This window comes from Dasypus novemcinctus, chromosome 2, assembly GCF_030445035.2.
Source record: "Dasypus novemcinctus isolate mDasNov1 chromosome 2, mDasNov1.1.hap2, whole genome shotgun sequence".
NCBI lineage: Eukaryota > Metazoa > Chordata > Mammalia > Cingulata > Dasypodidae > Dasypus > Dasypus novemcinctus.
In genome coordinates this window covers 37,494,282-37,509,592 of record NC_080674.1, presented here as the reverse complement: position 1 = coordinate 37,509,592, position 15,311 = coordinate 37,494,282, and the positions used below count along the sequence as shown (strand labels likewise).

The 15,311-nt window shown below is 43.5% G+C and overlaps 1 protein-coding gene across 19 annotated transcripts in view; it reads right to left on the bottom strand.

Moving 5' to 3' along the window:
* The window catches only part of RAI14 (retinoic acid induced 14), a 153,279-nt gene that overhangs the window by 67,036 nt on the left and 70,932 nt on the right, over positions 1-15,311 (bottom strand). For 9 of the 19 annotated variants that reach the window (XM_058307666.1, XM_058307670.1, XM_058307668.1 and 6 more), the window contains exon 3: positions 2,828-2,958. In XM_058307666.1, coding sequence (XP_058163649.1) covers positions 2,828-2,958 — 131 coding nt within the window. Of the gene's footprint in view, positions 1-2,798; positions 2,959-3,099; positions 3,252-15,311 lie in introns of those variants that run through there. The other 10 variants (XM_071207746.1, XM_071207747.1, XM_071207744.1 and 7 more) reach the window with 3 other exon arrangements.

Genomic DNA, 15,311 nt, shown 5'->3' with positions numbered 1-15,311 from the left:
TCACAATTGTGGCTCAGTTGCTAATCTAAATTTTCTGTCTTCAGTCTAATTAGTACTATCTTGGACAAAGCTATCACATGTATCTCCCTTTTCCCTGAGATGATTATAAAATGTTCTCTTGTACAGATAACCTACACAGCTGGATGTGTGGGCAGCTCGTATCAAGAAGACTGAAGAGTAGTACAAAAAGCAGCCCCAAAGCAAAATTATCCCCACCAAAGACCTCAGGACAGGTTTGGAAGTGTAGGCATCGACCACTGTAGCTCAAGCAATGTTACTCAAAATGTGGCATCATGGGAAAAGGTTAACTCATTCAATCAAAATTCATTAAGATGGGAAACGGACTTTGGCCCAGTGGTTAGGGCGTCCGTCTACCACATGGGAGGCCCGCGGTTCAAACCCCGGGCCTCCTTGACCCGTGTGGAGCTGGCCATGCGCAGGGCTGATGCGCGCAAGGAGTGCCGTGCTACGCAAGGGTGCCCCCCGCGTGGAGGAGCCCCACGCGCAAGGAGTGCGCCCGTGAGGAAAGCCGCCCAGCGTGAAAAGAAAGAGCAGCCTGCCCAGGAATGGCGCCGCCCACACTTCCCGTGCCGCTGACGGCAACAGAAGCGGACAAAGAAACAAGACGCAGCAAATAGACACCAAGAACAGACAACCAGGGGAGGGGGGGAAATTAAATTAAATAAAATAAATCTTTAAAAAAAAAAAATTCATTAAGAACCTACACAGGCCAGGCAAAGGGTTAGGTGATAGAATTACCATGGGAAACAACCAAGTCACAGTCCCTCCTATCAAGGAACTTAACCATCTAGAGTTAACCAGGAAATTACATAAGATTGAGTAGGTAGTTGACTCAACAAATATTTGCCACAAGTCAAAGCCCACCTATCACTTGAGAGTTCTGACTACCAAGTCAGAGTTTTGCCCAGCTATGGTCCCACACTCAATACCTTAGAGACAGGCCACTGCAAATGTGGAAAGTCAAGCCAAGGCTAATGGGTGGAGGCTCAACCTGGGGACTCTGGCAGAGATAATGAAGTCAAGCAATTACAGGTCTAGACTCTGACCTGAGATGAGAAGACTTCCCTCTTCCCTTTATGCAACAGCCAGCCTGGTTCCTAGATAGAGCTCAGCCCCACCAAGAGATCTTGCGGCTCTCAAAACAAGAGGCTGGGGTGTCCATGCCATGGGATCCAATGGGTACTACGAAAGGAGTTTAATCAGCAAAATTTGCTAAAACATGTGACACTCCATTTTCTCTTGATAATTGCCTTTTTATTCTGGCTACTTATTCATCAATCTTGAATTAATCTAGAGACCAGATAATGATTCTCCTCTTGGGCTGAACCTATGGCACTTTAAAAACATTGATTCCTGGGCCTCTCCCCAGACCAAGTGATTCAGAACCTCCAGAGTGGGACGTGGCATCAGTATTTTAAAAGTACCTTGGATGATTCTAATGCAGAGACAGCCAGGACTGAGAACCACTAACGTAGGACAAGGGGAGGAATCAAGTGCCCACTGTGGGCTGGGGCCTGTGCCAGCTCTTTATATACAGTATCCAGGGCTGTTAGTATCTCACTCCTCCCCCATATCCTCTGGGCAAACCAATGCTTACCAGGCATCCGTGACTGTCTCTGGCTTTGAGTATTAGGGCTCCTAGGAGCAGCACTCAATATTTGAGGGAGAGGAGTTCAGGGATAAAAAATCCAGTTTCCTTATACCTTGGGAAGGATACCTTTGAGCATACTCTAAACCTGGGATCCACAAACTTTTTCTAGAAAAGGTGAGGGCATAAATATGTTAGGCTTTGCAGGCCACACGGTCTCTAACAACTATGTACTCAATTCCAAGACTTTGTAGAGCAAGAACAACATAAATGAATGGGTGTGGCTGTGTTACAGGAAAACTTTACAAAAACAGGCAGCAGACCCCAGTTTCCCAGTATGTGCTTTAAACAGATTCCCAGAAGTCCTCAGAAGGAATGAGTCTCAGCTGCACATAGCAGTAACCTGTTCAGTGACTCCCAGGATAGGCTTCCTTCCCTTCCCGTGCTTCCTGGGACCACCAACTACAGAAGCTATTTGCATTCCAACTCTTGTCTCAGAGACTGCTTCTGGGGAACTCAATCTATGTCAGTATCTTGTTTTATACTCATCATTACCCTAGGGGTAAATAAAAGCACCCCCAGTTTACAGTGAGAAAATTCCAAAACTCATAATTGGCAGAATCCTCATTAGAAGTTCATCTGGCTCCAAAGCCAATGATTTCTCAACAATATCACCATATATATCTTTACTGTACACTTACACACTACACACACATGCTTAATCATCACATGTATGGTTTCAAATGTCACAGACAGGAGTATCACATATGACAAATCATAAAACAAAAATTAATACTAATATAGTTACTCATCTACGTTAAGAAAGTATACTAAAATAAATAACAATATAAATAGTAAGGTCCAAGGGTTATGAAAAAAATTGTTCTTCCACTTTTATGCTGTTTCTAATCTAGTATAGCATTTATTTCCTATCTACCTACTGGCTGCAATCCTTGTGCTATTTGTGCTTTGGTGAACTCTTTCATTATATCTGGGAACAAATACATAGCAATTCAAGGTAAAGCCCAATACGTAATTTAGAACTTGAAGAGAAAGAAACTAAATTAAAATATCTTCCAACATATTTTAACATGTGGAGGAGGAAGGGGCAATAAGAAAGGAACTTATGAAATCCCTCCTGTGGATACTAAGACTTCCAAGGATCGTCCTTGGAAAACCCAGAACTGGCCTGTTGAGAAACCAGTGTTTGCAGCTTACGCAGTCTTGCCCTCGCTGTCATGCTTGGTGGCACTGGCCCCTTTCTTGCCCAGAAGTGAGGCCACCTTCTCCGCGTCTCCGTTCTCCACGGCCTGCAGTAGGCGGTCATCGTTCTTGTTCCACTCATTAGTCTATGGAGCAAAGGAAAGACACAGAGCTAATGAACGACAGCAGCCAGGCCCATACGGCATGGCAGGACATCCGTCCTCCCAGCTCCCCGGCCTCCCGCTGTTGCAATCAAAACCCGGCCCCCAAACGGGTATTAAAAATACCTTCCCCTTCACCATGGAGACACCCAAGAAGGCTGGTTTCCCAAATGAAAACATCAACAGTTCTATGAAATGGCAGCCGGTCACCAAACCCTGAGACAAGGCCACCTCTTTTAACTAAGGTAGTTAAAAAGACCTCCAGGCCAGTTCACACATTCGCTTATTTCAGAGCCCACAACCTGACGGCTCAGAACTTTGGCCTTTGATCCAGTCCACAGTTCACTCTGTCCAATGTGTTACAGAATCAAATAGACCAGCAGCCCAAGGTTACCTGAGGTCTTATATGCCCATAATTCTTCGTCTGCTTTTATTGCCACCCTTTCTGGCCTGTTCACTGAGCCCTGCATTTCGAGCTATATACTGATTTTTAGTCGTTCAGGCTACTGACTCAACAAAACATTTGCCAGAAACAAAACTTGTTCCTGAGCAAGCTAGTAAACAGCTTTGAGCAGACTCCACCACCACCAACCCCAAGACCAACAGAATGATTCCACAAATCACATTAACACGAAAGCCCTCACATGCACAAAATTAGTTTTCACTCTCATGAGGGAAAGAGACCATCTCTCTGTAAGAGCAAATGAGCCTTGAATACCTGACTAGGAAGTTTCGAACATGAAAACGTAGTCGTGAACCGTTGAAGGTTTTGGATCAGAGGAATGAGTGCTTTGGGAAGTCATCTGGTGGTGTATGTGGCATATTCATCAAAGCCCCTGGCTCACTCTGCAAGCCCTTCCTGCTTCTCTTGAAGCAAGCCCCTAAGACCAAGCCTACTTTCTGGCCTCAATAGCAGACATAATCTATCCAGAAGAAACTCCCTCTTCCTTCTCCAAAGCTTTCCACAGCCAGGTCCCCCAGGCTCTCCCCATTCCTAGTGACCCCTGTAAGAACCCCCAGGCACATCATGTGAAAGGCTTTACTATGGATAGAAAAGACACTTGTGATTTAAAAGCTCAAAAGAGGGAATTTTACAGGATTATAGCCCAGAAGTGTAATCCCCATCGCCCTGTAGAGCTGGAACTTGGAAACACAACACAGAACTCTACTCTCTCATAGAGAGAGGGTGGGATCATCTAATGTCTCAGCTGTTCCAACTCCAGCTATAGGGAGGGACTTAGAGAAAGTCCACAAGCCATCAGCGCGCGCAACAGATGTGTCCATGGTTCAAGAAAGGAACTTGCGGGAAACGGACTTGGCCCAGTGGTTAGGGCGTCCGTCTACCACATGGGAGGTCCGCGTTTCAAACCCCGGGTCTCCTTGACCCGTGTGGAGCTGGCCCATGCACAGTGCTGATGCATGCAAGGAGTGCCGCATCATGCAGGGGTGTCCCCCGCGTAGGGGAGCCCCACGCGCAAGGAGTGTGTCCGTAAGGAGAGCCGCCCAGTGGGAATGAAAGTGCAGCCTGCCCAGGAATGGCGCCGCCCACACTTCCTGTGCAGCTGACGACAACAGAAGCGGACAAAGAAACAAGACGCAGCAAATAGACACAGAGAGCAGACAACTGGGGGAGGGGGGGGAATTAGATAAATAAATAAATCTTTAAAAATTTAAAAAAAAAAAAACAAAAAAAGAAAGGAACTTGCATCTCTGAGAGTTTCAGGCTTGGGCTATACCCATTTCTCAGGGCTCCTTCCTCCCCCATATCCATCATGGATGTAAGAGTTGAGCAAGAATCAGGTTGGCTTATATGAAAATCAGCAGTGTGTCCTCTCTGCCGCATGAACTTAAGGCCCAGAACTCAAAACAAGTTCTTAACTCTTAACAAGTTACCCATAACCTCTCTGCCTTAATTTCCAAGGCTTTGGACTAGTTGGCCCCTGTGATCACTCTAAAGCACCGAATGGCCATAAACTCCTCCAAAGCAAATTTTTCTAGGGATTATTCTGGAGTACTTCTGTCCAACAGAAGTGTTTGCAATAATGAAAATGCTCTAAATCTGCACTGTCCAATACTGTAGTCATTAGGCCAGTGATTCTCAATCAGGGGTGATTTTGCACCTCCCCACCCCAAGAGACATTTGGCAATGTCTGGAGACATTTTTTATTATTAATACTTGGGGGTGGGGTGCTACTGACATCTAGAAGGTGGGAGGCCAGGGATGCTGCTAAACATCCTACATGTGCAGGATGGCACCCTCCCCCTGCCAAATGAAAACAAATTTACCAATCCGAAGTGTCAAGAGGTGACGCTAAAAACCCTGCATTAGCTACATGTCATTAATGAATGCCTGGAAAAGTGATGTGTGACTTAGGATTAGAATTTCTAACTTTAATTTTAGACTTCAAGTATGCGCGTATAGACCAAGGCAGCTAGCTGTACATGACTACTTTTAAATATTTTTAACAAAGTAAGAATGTGCCTGGGCCAACGTCACCCACATTCCTCCTACAATAATCAATTCATGCATAAAGAAGATGCTTAGGTTTTCTCTTCAATTATCAATCGGACTTCCTATTGAAGGGAACTCAATAAATATAGTGCCCCGGCACACACATTTGTTAGGAAAATATAGAATTTTACTTAAAAACAGTCACCACCAACAAAATAAACACAGCTTATTTCCCCCAGACTGCATTTTACAAGCAAAAGGAAAAAAAAAGTTTATTGAGTTATACTTAGGACCAATGATTCATATATCTACATTATCCTAAAGGCAAAAGTATATTATCTTTTAATATTCTTCTCTGACCTTAACTGACCAAATTAAAACTGGATTGGGAAGATCAAAAGGATACTAAATCGTAGAGGACTCAATTGAAAGTGCTTAAGCAACGGGAAAGTCACATGAAAGGATTTTCTTTCTCAGCACTGCCAAGGCACTGGACTCTTGAGCAGAGAAAAATCTGATTGCAGGGGTTTCCTAAAATTATTTACACATAGATCTCTAGGGAATACACTTTCGAGAGGATACAGCAAGACAGTCTCTTCTCCCCTGTGCTTTGGAGGACAAGGTCAATGGCATACTCCTTGAGATCTAAAATTCTCTTTTTTTAGTGCAGGCCAGAAGTTACTTCTCTCTTAGAACAGATGAGGCAACAAGAATACACAAATATTTAGCAAATAATCTGTAACACCATTCAACCGGTATGTGCTGCAGGATAGGGTCTGTGGTAAGCAGCAGCAGTAAAAGGGTGGGCGCTCTACATATTGGAGGCATTCGAGTTTGAGCCAAAATAACAGTTCAGAAGCAACTGGGAAGGGAGGAAAGAGACTGACCCTTAAAATTCTCATAGGGATGCTAAAGGGTGGAGGCCAAGAAATATAGCCATTAGATCTCTGACCCAGGAATCCAAATTCTGAACAGTGAGTGGACCTTCCAAAGTACAGGGAGCCGATGCTAACTAATGTAGCCATCTTTTCTGGCCCTGGCCCTTGCCACTGTTTGTACTTGTAATAAGCTCTGGTATGTACAACCAGCCACACCACACTCTTTCCAGAAGCACAGCTTGCAAGGGACCATCACCTTCTCTCCAGAACCTACCTAGGAAGATTCTCCCTATTCTCCTCTATGAGGGGTCTTTCAGGTGCTATATTCTACACTGAGAATTCCATGTCCAATCACAAGATGAAACAAAACATGTTTAATTAACACTCTTAACAGCATTACTCCTGAGAATTAAGAGGCGAATTCCTCTCCCCAGTCCCCACGCCTTCGATGAGTGGTACTAATTGAAATCAAACATTTAAAAAAAAAATCTTAAAAAGTCATCTTGTTCAATCTTCTGTCCAAAGAAGGTTTGATCAGAAGAAAAGATGAAGTGTGGCATTGTACCATAATATCCCAAAGTAATTCATTCATACTCCAGAATCATGGAAGGCTTCCAGACACCCCATTTCATTAAAGATATGGCTTTTCACCACATCCCATGAAAACTGTTTCCTCTACTTAGCGCTCCCTCCATCACACAGCCTTTGCTGTGCTTCCACACTGGGCTCCTGCTCCCCTTAGAATGGTGCTGTCAACTTATTGAATGGGTTGGATCCAACATTTAAAGAAAGGAAATAGAAAAAATAATGTAACAGGGAGACACCTTTTTTGTTCCACAGACCCCTTTCCCAGTCAAGTGAAAACCACGGACCTCTTACTAAGTCCACACTATACTGTGTATTATTAGGTTGGTGCAAAAGTAATTGCAGTTTTGCACTGCTGAAATATACTGTTTGATATTGGCATATATTCTTAAATAAATGTGGTTATGTTACATACCATTTTAATGTGCATTTCTCACTTCACGTTTTTTTGCTAATAACTTATTACTTGCTGTTTATATTTATTTTAGACTATGGAAATGATGTTAGACAAAAAGCAAATTTAAGTGATTTTTCTTATTTGAGTTCAAAATGGGTTGTGAAGCAGCAGAGACAATTCACAACATCAACAATGCATTTGACCAGGAACTGCTAATGAACGTACAGTGTAGTAGTGGTTCAAGAAGTTTTGCAAAGGAGACAAGAGCCTTGAAAATGAAGAGAACAGTGGCCAGACACCAGAAGTTGACAACAACCAAATGAGAGCAATAATCATAGCTGATCCTCTTAAACTACAGGAGAAGTTGCTGAAAAATTCAACATCAACCATTCTGTGGTCATTTGGCATTTGAAGCAAATTGGAAAGGTTAAAAAACTCAATAAATGGTTGCCTTGTGAGCTGGCCCAAAATTTTAAAAATCGTCGTTTAGAAGTGTTGTCTTCCCTTATTCTATGCAACAGTGAACCATTTCTTGTTCAGATTGCAATGTACAACAAAAAGTGGATTTTATACGACAAGCAGCAATGGCCAGCTCACTGGCTGGGCCAAGAAGCAGCTCCAAAGTACCTCCCAAAGCCAAACTTGCACCAAAAAAAATGTCATGGTCACTGGTGGTCTGCTGCTGGTCTGGTCCACTACAGCTTTCTGAACCCCAGCGAAACCATTACATCTGAGAAATATGCTCAGCAAATCGGTGAGATGCACCAAAAACTGCAATGCCTGCAGCCAGCACTGGTCAACAGAAAGGGTCCAATTCTTCTCCATGACAATACCCAACAGCACGTCGTACCACCAACACTTCAAAAGTCAAATGACATCAATGGTATGAATGTCATTTTTTAATGTAACATTGTGTGTGATCTATGTATCTTTTAAAAATAAAGATAATTTTAAAAAATTAAAATTAAAAAAAGTCCAACGAATTGGACTACGAAGTTTTGCCTCATCTACCATATTCACCTGACTGAGTCTCGCCAACTGACTACCACTTCTTCAAGCATCTAGACAACTTTTTGCAGGGAAAACACTTCCACAACCAGCAAGATGCAGAAAATGCTTTCCAAGAGTTCATCAAATCGTGAAGCACGGATATTTATGCTACAGGAATAAGCAAACTTATTTCTCATTGGCAAAAATGTGTTGATTGTAATGGTTCCTATTTTGATTAATAAAGATGTATTTGAGCCTAGTAATAATGATTTAAAATTCATGGTCCAAAACCACAATTCTTTTTGCACAAAACTAAATATTTAATAAATTTATCACTCCCACACCAACACATCCCCACAAGAATAATGTTTTCGTTTTTTTTTTTATTTCAACGCAGGCTCACAGACCACTTGGTTAAGGACCCTTGTTCTACTCCATGTGTGTCCCCTGATTTTTCTAGTCTACCCACTTCAAGTGTTCCAAAATTGTTGTTATGATGGTAGAGAGACAAAAGCTCTAGACCTAGGACTTAGAACCCCTCTATAGTCTCAGTGTGGGTCCCAACCAGCTGTGTGGCATTGACTAAGTCCCAGAACACCTCTGGGCCTTACACTGTAAAATGAGAAGTTTGGAGTGAGTTGTATTTTAAGGCTTCTTCTTGCTCTGAATATTGTAGTGAATGGTCATACTTCCCTGCAGGTACCACACCAGTAGCTCCCAGCCCTCACACCTTAAAAAATGCCAATGCCCAGGCTCCATCTCAGACCAACTGAATTATAATCTCTGGAAGGTGAGCACAGGCATTTTTTTCAGAACTTCATTTCTGTGTGTCCCACCAGACCTGGCAGAGGGCCTTGCGTAAAGTGGTTGACACACATCTGCCAATGGAACGCAAGTACTTCCTGGGAGAGGATGCTCCTTACTGCCCCTCTTGCAACCTTTCCCACCAACCCCTTCTTCCAGAGGTCAGGACCGACCGACAGGCATTTCCTCTGGCACTGCTCCAAGCCCCTTGTCACAACTCTCACCAAGCTGGGCTTTCTCTAGCTGTCATTATCTGTTCTCCTACCTGAGTCCTCTCAGGCCCTCCAGCAGGTAAACTACAGTGTTGCTTTTTCTCCCAGACCTTCCACCCCCAATCACCCCAGCCCTCATCAGAGGTGCCACAGGGTAGAGAGCCAATAACTACAGGCAAACAGCTGGAGGCTAACAGGGAACAAATAGGCAATGGGCAATAATGTTAGGATCTAAGGTACACTCTTACCTAAGGACCTGGCCCTGGGGGTAAATGGAACAATGGGAGGAGGGTAAAGGCACAAACTCTGCTGAAAACAGTAAATCCTTACTTGTGAATGGATGACTCTCAGATCCTAAGATCCAGCATTTCCACCCACAGCTGGGTACCACCCCTCAGAGAAAGGCATGCATGTGCACCACACAAGTCATATGTAAGAATGGGAACAGCAGCAATGATCAGAATAGGAAAAAATTACAAATAACCCAAATATCCTAAAACAGGAAATAGATAAACTGCAATCTCTTAAGCGAAAGAACACCTCACAGCAATGAAAGTGACCTACCAGTAAAAACAGAGGTGGATCTTAAACATGACACAAAAGAACACAATAGTATGGTTCCATATATCAAAAGATCAAAACAGGAAACGTGAAACCGTATTATTGGCATAGATGGTAAAACTAGAAAGGAAAGCAAGGACCAGGTTACAGTAAAAGTCAGAACGTGATGAAGGCTGAGGGTGAGGTTGGATCAGAAAGGGACACCGGGAACATTTTTGGCTGGCTTCTAGTTTCTGACTTGGTTAGTGGCTCCACAGATGTTCACTTTATAGTGAGTTTTTAAGTTTTATACTCTTGTTTTGCGTACTTCTCTCTAATCGTTTTATTTCACGCACATGCACACACACACAGTTTAGAAAGACATCTTCTGGTTCAGTTTCAGGTCGAGTCAACACTGGGCCAAGCGTCTCTGGACGATACACATTGTTACTTGTGGTTTCCTTATCTCTAAAATGAAGGTGGTATGGTGCCATGCTCTGGTTCTTAATCTTTGGAGGCCTCCTAAACCCCCCTTGAGAATCAGATAAAGTGATGGACTTTCCTCAGAGTAAAGCACACACAACTTGCTTACAATTTCAGAGTGTTCTCCGGCTTCCAGCCCTATTCCCAGCCCCCTCATAAGCCCAACTTTGAATGTAAGGAAAAAAGAGACAGGCTTTTCAGTGGAAATTCCAGCTCTCCCACCTCCCCATGCAGGTGGCCTTGAGGAGGTGATCAGTATCTCTGCATCTCCATTTCCTGATCTGTAAAATGGGAGAAATCTCACCTACTTAAAAATTAGCCTGGGAATTAGATGTAATGTACATAAAGGGTCTGGCCTGTTCAGCCCCCAATAAATGATGGTTATTATTGTTGTTGAATTAGATGATCTGAATGGTTCCTTTTCGAAAATGTTTCTATGAACCTTAATATTTACAATTTAGGATTGACAGTCCATTAGCCTTTCAGAGGAAGATAACACCTCAATGCAAATTTAAATCGACAAATTTTCTACAGCACTCCCTAAAAATCACATTTTAAAGGGCTCTAGAGAAACATTCACAGACATGAAATTAGTTATGTTATTGAATATGCCTCATTTTTCCAGGAGACTGTTTAAACAGACACGATTTCAGCAGAGCATGAGGCCCCATCTGCACGTTCAGGAAGCCATATGTTACGTTCCAGAGACATGTGTAATGTGTCAGCTATGAAGGGCAGCATGTGGGAAAGGTGGACTGTACCCTCAATGCAGGCTCCAAACGTTCCTGCTAATATATCATAAATGAGATTTTCAATGGCTGGCCTGTAAGTTTCCTATTAATCAAAACATTTCCAAGACACTCATTTGCTTAGTCTTCCCTTGAAGCCTTTTGACAGCCCTGCCTGCCCCCTCCTAGGGCAGCAGATGCCATGTCAACCATGCGAAGCTTGCCAGGGCTGCGGCAACGGGCAATAGCCGCCCTTGGCCAGACCTTCTTATATTTTGGTTTAATCACTGAGAATTGAAAAACCAGTGGAAAACCAGTAGTCACAGACATCTGGCTAGTGGGCAGGTCTGACTTTTGTACTGTTAACAACCCAATCAAAATAATCCAAGGACCCAGAGCAATCCAGGAAGAGAAAGAGCTTCTTTGACTTTCTTTAGGAAAGATGCTAAAACTCTAACCACGGCAAATTAAAATAGCTCCTGTTTTGTTGATCTACTTAAGCAACCATCTGCAGGAGTCTCCTAGACAGATTATCTTTGGAAAAGCTGCATTTCTCTCTCCAGCTCACAGAGACCAGACTGTTTTGCCAATATAATCAGCAAGGCTGAGACGAAGTTAGGCAAAGTAGACAGTGTTTTTACTGGAAAGTTTCAAACTCGTACCAGTCAAAAAAAATAATGCACACCTTCCCATTTGAAAACAGAGGACAACAAACAGGCAAGCTACAGATGCTCTTTCCCCTGTTAACTTTATCAGCCCGTGCTTATAGGTCTCTATCTACTAGGTGCAAAATAATAATAGATAAGTCTATAGAAGTTACAAGGAGAAGTGAGGCCCAATCCCTGCTATTCTTTCATTCATTCTTTCAACAAATATCCACTGAGCACCTTCTACAAGGCCATCACAGTCTTTAATGAATTTTCTATCTACAGAGACAAAATAGTGACAGTTATATGAAGAATGTACCAATGAAACAAAACAGGATATTAGAGACAATAAAGTGAGTGAGATGGAGAATGAGCACAAAAGAAGGGAAGGACAACTTTCAACTCAGCAGGCAAGGGAAGGTTCTTGAGTGGATCAAGAACTGGACATTACAATGGACAACAACCAACTGAAAACTGCAAGATGTATTTAGTGGACAGTGTAAAAAAGCAAGTTGATCCAAGGAAGACCTTACAAAAATGTTCTCTTTAGTGTTCATAGAAAATCCATACAATTACAAATACTTCATTACCTAAATATTTGACCATTCTCCCAGTTTTAACTAGCCCAGCATTTTCGCAAAGACCTTTCTATTAATATATAATGTTTAGTTACTTGAGATAAATACTTAAGTCCTACTAAAATGAGTTTCCTGTTTCTGTACGTGTTTATTTCAGATTATTCACACATACAAGCTTCACCGTCTCTGCTATTCACACTGAAACCAGGTATTTCTGCTGTACAGACAGACAGTCCAGTACCTCCCTCTAACTGACCCATGTCAGTGATTCCTGAGGTCTCTCAGACATAAACGCTGAACGCTGGGTCATGGACATAATATATATTTATTAAGACTTCCGTCCAGAATCAGGCTGGTCCTCTGTACCACCCACTTGACCAAGCTCCTCCTACTCACTGCACTCGTCGCCCATGCCCCTGTCCCTCCCTGGCCACTTGGAACTAGGCTAGCATTCAGTGTTAGACCTCCCATGCTTCTCTTCCATAGCACTAGCACAGCTGTAATTAAATCATTCTTCTAGAGTATCTTTAAAGGTCTTTCAGCCTCCACTGGACTGGGAGTTCCAGGCTATGGTCAGCATCTGTCTTGTTCACCTCTGAACGCTGGCCCCTCACCCATTGCTTGCCAGTTGGCAGGGGCTCAGTTCAGAGTTGTTCACTGAATGGCTTTATTTTCTTCCTTCTACTGAGGGAGCCACTACTGATGAGTCCCTTCTCCACTGATGTCTTTGTCTCAGTCTACAAACATACATGAAGTCTCCATTATCTTAACCAAACTCCTTTCTTTCACTAGGTTTACCAATATTAAAAACTAAAGACCTGGGAAGTGGATGTGGCTCAACTGGTAGAGCGTCCGCCTATCATATGGGAGGGTCCATATGGGAGACCCAGGGCCTCCTGATCCATGTGCACAGCTGCCGCATACAAGGAGTACTGTGCCACGCAGGGTCGCCCCCACGTGGGGGTGCCCCATGCACAAGGAGTGTGCCCCGTAAGGAGAGCTGCCCAGTGCGAAAGAAAGTCCAGCCTGCCCAGTAATGGTGTCGCACACATGGAGAGCTGACGCAGCAAGATGACACAACAAAAAAGAGACGCAGTTTCCTGGTGCCACTATGGGTGCAAGCGGACACAGAACACACAGCGAAAGGACAGAAAGAGCAAACAACAGGGGGAAGGGGAGAGAAATAATAAAAATAAATATGTAAACAAAAAAACAAAAACAAACAAACAAAAGACCATGTCGCATGAGCTCATGTCACATGAGGTAAAAGCACAGTCTCATGGGGACAAAGGTAAGTCTGGGAATAGATCAAGCCAACTTTAACCTTCAGGGAGAAAGATGGTTCCATCTATTTCAATTGGGTTCAACCACTTATTTTAATATCTATAATCAGGTACTACGCTAAGTCCTAGGAATAAAGGTAGACATGTAATAATCTCAACCTTCAAGGAGGCTCACAGACTTCTGAGGACAGAAACATACCCAGTAAATACTTACATTAGGAATTGCCAGTATAGACCAGTATTGTAAACTAAGTCCTATGAAAATTCCAAGCTGATACTATTATCACTAAGAACTGTACTGCATTATCATTTTTTTAAAGATTTATTTATTTCTCTCCCCTTCCCACCCCCACCGGTTGTCTGTTCTCTGTGTCTATTTGCTACGTCTTGTTTCTTTGTCCGCTTCTGTTGTTGTCAGCGGCATGGGAATCTGTGTTTCTTTTTGTTGCATCATCTTGTTTTGTCGTCTCTCCATGTGTGCAGTGCCATTCCTGGGCAGGCTGCACTTTCTTGCGCGCTGGGCGGCTCTCCTTATGGGGCGCACTCCTTGCGCGTGGGGCTCCCCTACGCGGGGACACCCCTGCATGGCAGGGCACTCCTTGCGCTCATCAGCACCGCGCATGGGCCAGCTCCACACGGGTCAAGGAGGCCCCGGGTTTGAACTGCGGACCTCCCATGTGGTAGACGGACACCCTAACCACTGGGCCAAGTCCGCTTACCCCCTGCGTTATCATTTAATCTTCACAATAACTCGTTAGCTAAGGACTATCATCAGCCATTTCATAAATGAGGAAACTGAGGCACAAAGAGATTAAGAAACTTGTGTAAAGTAAGAGAATTTACAAAACTGCAAAGCTTGGGTTCAAATCCTGACAGCCTACTTTCAGAGTTTATCTTTTAATTATGGGTATTCTTCACGTTTCCTCTCTTCTTCTCACTCCACACCTGTGGCTCCTAACCTTCCCAGTCCTATCAGACCTGGATATCCCGTTCTCTCCTTCATTGTTCCTCAATCTGGTTAAGGATTTGTGAAGTGATTATCAGCTAACACCCACTGTCGAAGCAGAGCCAGAGAAAAGGACTTGGTAGTTTATTTTGGAGGTTGATCCCAAAAAGCAGGAATGAAGTAGAATAAGAAGAGTGAGGCAGGAAATGAGGAAAATTCAGTGAAAAAGTGTGAGAGTGAGGATGCGCTGACCTTCCAGAAGCCCACAGAAGGCCTCTAAGGATTATCTGCCTGAAGGACAGGGCACTGCAGCACTAGCAGGTCCCAATGATTGGTTGAGGAAGTCCTGGGCGAACTAACTGCCCAGCTCCTTGAGGCTGAGCTTGTGCCTAGAGCTTCTTTGGCTCTGGAGCAGGCCCTAGCAAACGACACAGAAAGACCCTGCTGTGACAGCATGAGGCAAGTCCAATGTCCATCATAACTGAATGTGGGAGCAGATCAAGGGCTGAAAATATGTGGCATCTGCTACACCCACCTTTTCCTAATGAACTCTGCAGTTGTAAATGGCAGGGGCCAGGTTTTATGCATTTTATTCTCAGTGCCCTTTACCATAGTTAGTACATTATAGCTGTCCAATATATATATTTTAAATAGATGCTTTGAATCCCATGCTAAAAACTGCACTTAATTTTTGTAGGCGACAGAGTCATAAATGTGGAGACAAGTTGAAGCAAGGGTCACCACAGGAGGGGCAGATAAGTGAGGAAATGGAGGCTGTGCATAGTAAGTTTGCTCAAGAGGAAAAACTGAAGGCA